Source organism: Podarcis erhardii (assembly GCF_964252035.2).
Source record: "Podarcis erhardii genome assembly, chromosome: 9".
NCBI lineage: Eukaryota > Metazoa > Chordata > Lepidosauria > Squamata > Lacertidae > Podarcis > Podarcis erhardii.
Genome location: NC_138512.1, coordinates 2,865,308 through 2,873,644, shown reverse-complemented (window position 1 = coordinate 2,873,644; position 8,337 = coordinate 2,865,308). Strand labels below are relative to the sequence as shown.

Below are 8,337 nucleotides of genomic sequence, written 5' to 3'. Positions count from 1 at the left end.
CTATTGCATAAAATACTGTGTATGCCTTTCATTTCCAAATAAGGGTAATTGCATAGTGACCAACACCACATCTGTGAGCTTCTCTGCATATTATTTCGTGTTTTAGCTAATATCATTTGAACTCCTGTTAACATTCAGCTATGTGTGTGGAAATTGGCTCTATCTTACTCCAAAAACAACCAAGAAGTATGCCACAAATAGTTTAAATGCTATTTTTATTGTGTTTTAACAGATGTGACCAACATAACAGTTTTCTCTAGAAGTATAGTTTAAGTGGGGAGGAACCCCCAGGGAATTTTTTACCCCCAACAGTTTGTCTTCTGTGGACAATCTGGACTCCAAGTTTTTTCGGGGGGGGGCACTTATTTGTTTGCAGGCGGGTCTTCTGCCTATCATGATAATGGTGGCAGCGGCAGCAGCAGCAGTGAGCAGAATTTTGAGCCACCCGCTCGAATTTAACAGTTCTGCAATCCTAATTGTGCCAAGCCCATTCCCAACACACACACACACACCGTGTCCAGGGCAGGAGCAGCATAATTCAGATTGTGAGTTCAAGCTGATGGCCCACATCATTGATGAATCATCCATCCCCTTTCTGAGACAGGCAGCCTCCCCTTTTGCTGGCAGCACCGATGGCTGAGCAGCACTGCAGAACACAGCTGTGCACCCAGACTCTCGGTGTCACTCACTGTCTTAATTAAGCCACTCCTGACCTTTGCACATTGAGTCTAGGGGTGGCATCATTAAGATGGCGGTGCATGAGCACATGGGCTGGAGCTATACTTAGCACCACTACCAGGTTGCTCCCCACCCACCCAAGGCCTGCCTGACAGGCCAGCCAGGCTGGCAGCATCTCTTCAGTAGCAGCAGGGAACCTGCGTGGCCCTGCAGATGATGCTGGACTCCCAACTCCCAGCAGCCCTTGCCAGCGTGGCCAGTGGTCAAGAGTAGGGGAGTTGTAGCCCAGCCCACAGGTTAGCCATCCCTGCATTAGGGACTGCAGATGCATGTTTTAGGATGCACACTTTCGTTGGGGGACAGGGGACAAGGTTGGCCAAGCCTGATGAGTCTTCCTGCCCCCGCCGTATGCACACAAACCCGTCCAAACTCCCTCCCAGTAATCATTTCAGGGTTAAGACTGGCAACTTGGGTTTCTGTTTTGTTTCTTTAAATGGGAGTGGAAACCAGACTGTGGTTATCTCCCAAGAGACCTCTCTGCATTTCAAAACTAAAGCAGAACTAAAGCTGCCTTTCATTAAGTCCATCATTACTGAGCCTTCACATGGAGGAATACAGTGGTACCTCAGGTTACAGACGCTTCAGGCTACAGACTCCGCTAACCCAGAAATAGTACCTCGGGTTAAGAACTTTGCTTCAGGATGAGAACAGAAATCGCATGGTGGCAGTGGGAGGCCCCATTTGCTAAAGTGGCACATCAGGTTAAGAACAGTTTCAGGTTAAGAACGGACCTCCAGAATGAATTAAGTTCTTAACCTGAGGTACCACTATACCTGATAAGCTTCCCTGAAAGACAGTAGGGAAATCACTCATATTACTTATTGAATATGATGAATGGTTTCTTATTAAGATTCATTCCAAACCACGTTCTGACCTGGCTTTTGGGTGAAAACAGACTTGCAACAGACCCTGGTGGATAATGTGTGCTGGGGACTAGGGTGGTGACCATTATGTCCCCACCTGTCCAGCCTAGGTGATACAGAATGACAGTGACTCCAATCCTTCCTTGTTGGTTGGTCTCAGGTGGTGCTGGGTGACTTCTATTCCACCCCATGGTCTCTTCATGGATAAGGGTCCCATCTTATCTATGATCCATCATGCTCTTCAGCATCTAAACAAAGCCAACCAGAGGTTTAGGCAGCGATGTCACCAATATGCAGATGACAGACAGCTCTACCTCTCTTTTTTGCCTAAATCGCCCATGAATGTTGTGGACCACATGAACTGGGTGCCTGAGATGGATGAAAAAGAAGCTGAAATTTAAGCTGGGTAAAAACAGGTTTTGACAGTTGGGACGGTGGCTACTCTGGATTGAGCTCTTATACAGGAACACCTTCTAGCATCTTAGACTTTATACCAGCTGCGAACCTAATTAGAGTGGCTAGGACAGGATAGGAACCTCCAAGTTAAGACTGCTATTGTGCCCTATCATGTAGGGCTACCTATGAAACTACAGCTAGTGCAAAATGCAGTTACTCAGATGCGAACAAAACCAGGACACCTGAACATGGGACACCATTTTTTGCACCAACTGAACTGGTTACCAATAATTATTATTATTATCTTATTTAAACCCCAGGTTAACTTAAAGGCCACCTTTACTTGTATGATGCTGCCCATATGCCACTACGGAGGACCTGCTCTTGTACCTCCTTACTGAGAAAATTGGTTAGGCTAGAGAGTGTGAGAGAGAGCAGGGCTTTCTTGGTGGTGGCCCCAGTAATGGAACTCCTTTCTGTTAACCTACACTTTGCCCTTTCAGTCTAAGCCTTTAGAAGGAACTTGAAAGCACAACTCTTTTCAACTGACTTTCTTTGAGGGCACAAATGGCTTCTGCGATTCAAAGAAGTGTTTTGTTTCATTTTCAGATGGCACCTGCGTCCTTCTAAGTTACACACATTGCATCTTATGTATATTGCTTTGTGAGGGCTTGGCCTTAAAGGGCACCTTATAAATGCTTCCAATGATGAAATAAATAACTTCATCTCGTTTAAAAATGGGCTTTTGAAGTGCATTTATTCCAAGCAAGTTCTGATGTTCTGCCATTTAAGCTATATGGCTGAAGGGAAGGGCACCCTTTCTCCAGATTGATCTCTGCTGTTTTGCCTTAAAAACAAAATTAAAATGCTCTTAAAAGTTTGCTCAGCCTTATGTGGGGACTCTCCTAATCAGAACAATCAAGAAAATGAACTAGCATGCTCTCCCTGTAAAAGTGATTAGAAGTGCAATCTGCAACTTCCTGTCCAGAGCTGCCTTTTCTTCTTCCCCTATTCTTGACCCAGTCGGACAGAAGGAGCTGGTGACCAAAGACTGCGGCAGCAGCAGCAGAAACTACTGTGGAGCCAGTCCTACAGCAAAGGTAGGCGTTAGCTGGGGCAGGAGATTGGGGTTGAGGGCTCCTATATGAGACATATAAGCTTATAGCCAGGATTTGGAGAGGGAAAATAGAAAGTATTGAGTGGGGTGGATGGGGAGAAAAGCAATTCATCATTTTTATGAATTATTCGCAGTTGGGGAGCTCTGTCCAGAATAAGACAGATCTTATCTAGGAGTTTGCTCACTTTTTTGAAAAATCTGAAGAAGGGAGAGCTGCTAAGGAAAGCAAAAAGCCACCAAATGCCCCCCCCCCTCTCCTAATAAAAACCAATAAGGATCGAGTTTCCAAAGGGGTAGCTGTGCTTGCTGTTTTTGCTCCAGCAAAAGAGCCACTTTAAAGACTAACAAAAGTATGCTGGTATAAGCATTCATGGACTACAGTTCACTTCATCAAATGCATGGTATGGTTATCTGTGGAATCAGACTATAGCCCATGAAAGTTGATGCCCAGACAAATGTGTCAGCCTTTAAGGTGCCACAAGACTCTTTGTTTTTAATAAAAATCAGTGACTTACAATGCACAGGCTTATATTGTGTGAGACATACTCTGGAAACTAAAACTGCTATATCAGGGACTACAAATCATGACCCCTCTTGTCAACTCACTTTTTAATCATTAAAACAGTGTGCCTTGTTACTATTATAGTGTAGTTGCAATATTTTGTCTGATACTGTCTGCGTACTAAAAATGTAATAAAATAAGGGTGTGGATGCACAGCCCTAATAACCACACAATCATTGACTATGGATATGTGCCCTGCTTCAACGACTGCAGTTTTAATAGGTCCATAGTGCTAAAAAAAGAGTAGTCCCCAGACCTGTAAGACAAGGAAACTCTTAAATTTCTGAAGAAATCCAGATTCTGAGCCCTCACAGTTGTGAATAAATATAACAAATGGTTACAAGAGTGCTACTGTCAAAACTCATAAGCAACCAAATGGTCTGTACATATTCTTTTTTTATATATTCCATCATGTTTGGGGTGGGGCTTTCATTATTACTGACCACAATTGCCACTGCTGCATGGCTGACACATTGGTTATACTGTAATTGCAACATCGCACACGTCATAAAAATATACAAGAGACAAAAATGCTGTCCACTCACAAATTTTCCCCTACCACAAAGGGAACCACATCATTTGCAATGAGAAAAAAAAGGAACCAAGCTCAAGTCATTATAGAAAAGGATTTATACACTGAACCACCACCACCAAGCCTTTCACTAGGATTATCATAGCAAGCAGGTGGAACTGACCATTAGAAGTACACCCTGGGGGCAAGGGGAAGCCCCTGTCTCACTGGAGCTTAATGTAATTTCCTGAGACTGCTGCTGCTGCATGGATGGGGAGCATATCCAATTCCCTTGCACTGGGCTTCTTTAAAGTTCTGACTAATGCAGACATGGTTACTGATCCCTCGAGTTGGGGCAAATGCATTGGCAACCCCACTCCTTATCCTGGTGATGTGCATCCATGTAAGCAAGCGGAACAGGACAGTGCAGAACTAGCCAGACCACAGAGGTCCTTGATCCTATAGAGATAAGTTTGTTCCAAGAGTATAGAAAAAGCCAGGCCCACATTGAGATGGGAAGGTGGCTGCCTCGATTTCTAGACATCATTAAAGAGTGGCAACAGGCAAAATAGTATTATTTAATTAATGTGTGTGTACACCTGCAGAGGCAGTGGAGCCACTTGGATTTTATGGCACAGGGCAAAGATGTCTTTTGCTGCACCCATGAAGCAGGGAAGAGCCCTCGTGTTCTTTAATCCTGTACAAGGAATAAGGGGTAAAGCGAAGAAGGCTGAGATTGCTTAGCACAAAAAATCTCCAGGGTGGCCACTAGTTTTGTCACCATTTTGTGAGAGAGATTAAATCACATACCAGAAATTTAGGTTTGCACAATTGCAACTGGGGTGCCATTAATTCACTTCTTTGAAAAAAGAAACCTGGACATTTCCCAGTTAGGAAAGTGACAGACACTAAAAGTTTGGGATAACCATTGATTCATGGAAGTTGTGCAACATCCCCATAAAAAAATTAGAACAGAATTCCACCCACCACCCAATTACTGGAGAACAGGAAGACAACCATTCCCACTTATTAGGGTATAATTAAATGAATTATACAAGAGGACACCAACCTGTTGGTCAAGGGCCTTCCACAAGTTTTGGGTTCCTGCCCCTTGTGGTCCCACCCTCTCATCCTCCAGGTGTTAACATCATCTGAGTTTGCACACTTTTTCTTGATTTTCCATGAAGTGCAGCAATACAAAAAAGGGCTTATTTTGACCTTACCTGCCAAATGAATCTCACTGCATACAAGCAACAAACCAAGAGTTAAAGCTTTCCCTGGACTGCACTATTTTAGGCTGCAGGTGAAGGGTTGAATATTTGAGTTCTCTCCCATCTTAAAGAAATTCACCTTCCTGCATGAAGGAAATGCTTCCACCAGTAGCCTGAAGCAGTTTAGCCCCCCAAAATATCTTGCTACTGTACTTGACTCTGCTGAACGTATGAACTATCCCTAGCAGGGTTAACCCCAGATACGTTGCTGCTTGAAGTGGAACATCTAAGCACCACTCCTTCCCACTAATAAACAAACAGGAGGCGTAAGTCACTAGGAAGTTCTTCTCCACAAGTGTGAATAAAATAAATGGGAGCGATGCAAAGCTCCCATGCATCTCAGCAGCAGCTTGTGCTGGATATTTTCCCACTGACTGTGGCCTGATCTCTGAGGCTGCAAACTCTCCTCATTTAGAACAGCATCTAAGAACTTTGGCTTGTTTGCATTTTTCAGGCTTTTCCTCCTTTCTTTTCTTTTTTAAAGAACATGCCTCCATTCATGGCTAATGAGAGTTTCTACGAATCTGAGGACTCCTTCACATTACAACATATTGGATCTCTGCTCATCTTCTCCATCACCTTTCTCCTGGGCCTCCCCGGAAATGGCTTGGTAATCTGGGTCGTTGCTCTGAAAATGAAGCGAACGGTGAACACGGTTTGGTTTCTGCACCTTGCCGTGGCTGACTTTGTGTGCTGCCTCTCCCTGCCTTTCTCCATTGTCCACCTGGCGCTGCATCAGCAGTGGCCTTTCGGGTGGTTTTTCTGCAAGATTATCCCGTCTGCCATCATCTTCAACATGTTCGCCAGTGTCTTCCTCCTCACCACCATCAGCATCGACAGGTGTCTTGTGGTGATGAAGCCTGTCTGGTGTCAGAATCACCGGACAGTAAGGTTCGCATCCGTGGTTTGTGGTGTTACCTGGTTCCTAGCTTTCATTATGTGTTTTCCTGCTTTCTTCTATCGCGAAATCTCCATTGATGAATCGGGCAATGCCAGGTGTGTCTACAATTGGCACGGTGAGGAATATGAGGAAGGATGGCCAGATTATTTGTTTCCCAGCAACGAAGAGTTTTCTAGTCAACGTCCTACCTTTGTGGCTAGTAGCTATGAAGATATTTTCACAGACGGAATTTTGGATGTGTATTCTGAGTACCATATTCTTAATACAGACAAAAGCAAGGCTTGGTATTCCAGCACACCAAGCACTCTTGGCACTAATAGAGATACAGATTCATTGACGGTGGAAGTCACCAGCCCAAAATACGTGTCACACGAATCTTCCTACCCAGCTACTGCCATATCCAATGTTATTTATTCCGATCTTCCCGACTATTTTCTTTTTGGCAATTACTCGGGCAACCTCCCGATTAGCAATGACTCAATGGCAATGCCCTTTTATGATGAGCTGCCAAGCGTTCTTGTGTCCATTACTGTCACCCGAAGCATCTTTGGTTTTCTCCTCCCCTTCGGACTCATGGCTGCCTGCTATGTCCTTATTGCCCTCAAGATGCTCAGAAACCAATTTGCAAAGTCCCGTGTGAAGGCTTTGCGGGTGATCCTGCTTGTGATAGTCACTTTCTTTCTCTGTTGGGCTCCCTATCATGTCATTGGGGTGCTGTATCTCCTGGCTAACCCCAGCACAGCACTTTATGAAACACTGGCTTTGTGGAACCATGTTTCCACAGCATTGGCCTATGCCAACAGCTGCATCAACCCACTTCTTTATGTGTTTGTGGGGAAAAAATTCAGGGAAAAAGCACGCCAGACAGTGCAAGGGATTTTGGAAGGGGCGTTCAGTGAGGAAGGAACATGCTCCACTGCCTTCTCCCAGGAAAGAAGCAAGTCTACAGTTGACCATGATATTGATGTTTCCGCCCTCTAAAACGGAGCTTCCAGGCAACTAAACTGTCCTTGCTACTGTGGATTCTTGATTGGCACAGATGTGGCCACTTTGAATTAGTATCTGGAGCTCTTGCATATGCAGCAAGCAGCCACACCGTGTGAATCCCCTTTGTGCTGCGGTGTGAGGGGGTCAAGTGAAGTTCTGGGTTACACCATAGAAGGGAGACAGGGACAACTGCCTATCTTTGCAACATGTGTGGTGGTGGTGGTATTCAAATTTGTCAAAAATTTTCTAGCACTGCAAATGTGCCCTACAGTATTACTTGACTTGTTATATATATTTTTTCCCTGTTGATGAAAGGAAGTAGCATAGCCATGTATGACGAGCCAGAATAAGCTTTAGCGGTGGCACAGAAATCTTGCAAGAAGTGTCAGCAGCTTTGTTTTGTAAGTGGTCTGCATTCACCAAAAACTGTCAAAGAAAACTGGACGCAGTGCTTAATTTCTAAAAGCAAAGCAGGGAAGAGGTAGGCAAGGGTTGAGCCTACATTCTGCAAGCAGATCTAGGAGGAAAGCCCCTTCGCTTAACTTTAGGTGGGAAAGGCTGCTCAACAGAAAGGAAAAGGTAGTCAAAGGGGTGGTGGTGGTGAGCAGGCATGGCTAGAACCTGCAGAACCAAGCCAAATAGTACCTGCAGACTTGAGTATCAGCTATGAGTATCCTGTCCATTTTCAGGGCTACTGGAGACTCCATTCAAAATGTGCTTATTTCCAGAGCATACCTTAGGGGCTGCCTAGTTAATGAATTCTCTCCTACTGCAAATCCACCCAACCTGGGCACCTTTCCAGAAGCACTGGAAGGCCTACATTTTAGTACTAGCACCGGGAGAGTGAGTTAAGAGAAGTGGGGTACAATTTATTCTGTTCAGCTGCAGATGCATTGCTTTTGTCCCAGTTTTTTGCTGTTACGTATTTGGATTGGGGTAGGTTGCACACATGTACTAATAAATAAGTTGCTTTTAACCCTCTGAATTAAAA

The 8,337-nt window shown here is 44.6% G+C and overlaps 1 protein-coding gene across 2 annotated transcripts; it reads left to right on the top strand.

Moving 5' to 3' along the window:
* Window positions 1-235: 235 nt before the first annotated feature.
* C3AR1 (complement C3a receptor 1) lies at window positions 236-8,337 on the top strand. 2 transcript variants are annotated; one of them, XM_081876378.1, is made up of 2 exons: window positions 236-3,097; window positions 5,913-8,337. In XM_081876378.1, the coding sequence occupies exon 2, from the start codon at window positions 5,946-5,948 to the stop codon at window positions 7,338-7,340; it is 1,395 nt and encodes a 464-aa protein (XP_081732504.1). In that variant the 5' UTR covers window positions 236-3,097; window positions 5,913-5,945; the 3' UTR covers window positions 7,341-8,337. The 2 variants fall into 2 exon arrangements, with proteins under 2 accessions (XP_081732504.1, XP_081732503.1); XM_081876377.1 differs by having other exon boundaries at window positions 237-3,097; window positions 5,943-8,337.

Excerpts from the sequence above, each read along its gene's own strand:
- C3AR1 (XM_081876378.1), top strand. The coding sequence starts at position 5,946 with ATGCCTCCATTCATGGCTAATGAGAGTTTCTACGAATCTGAGGACTCC.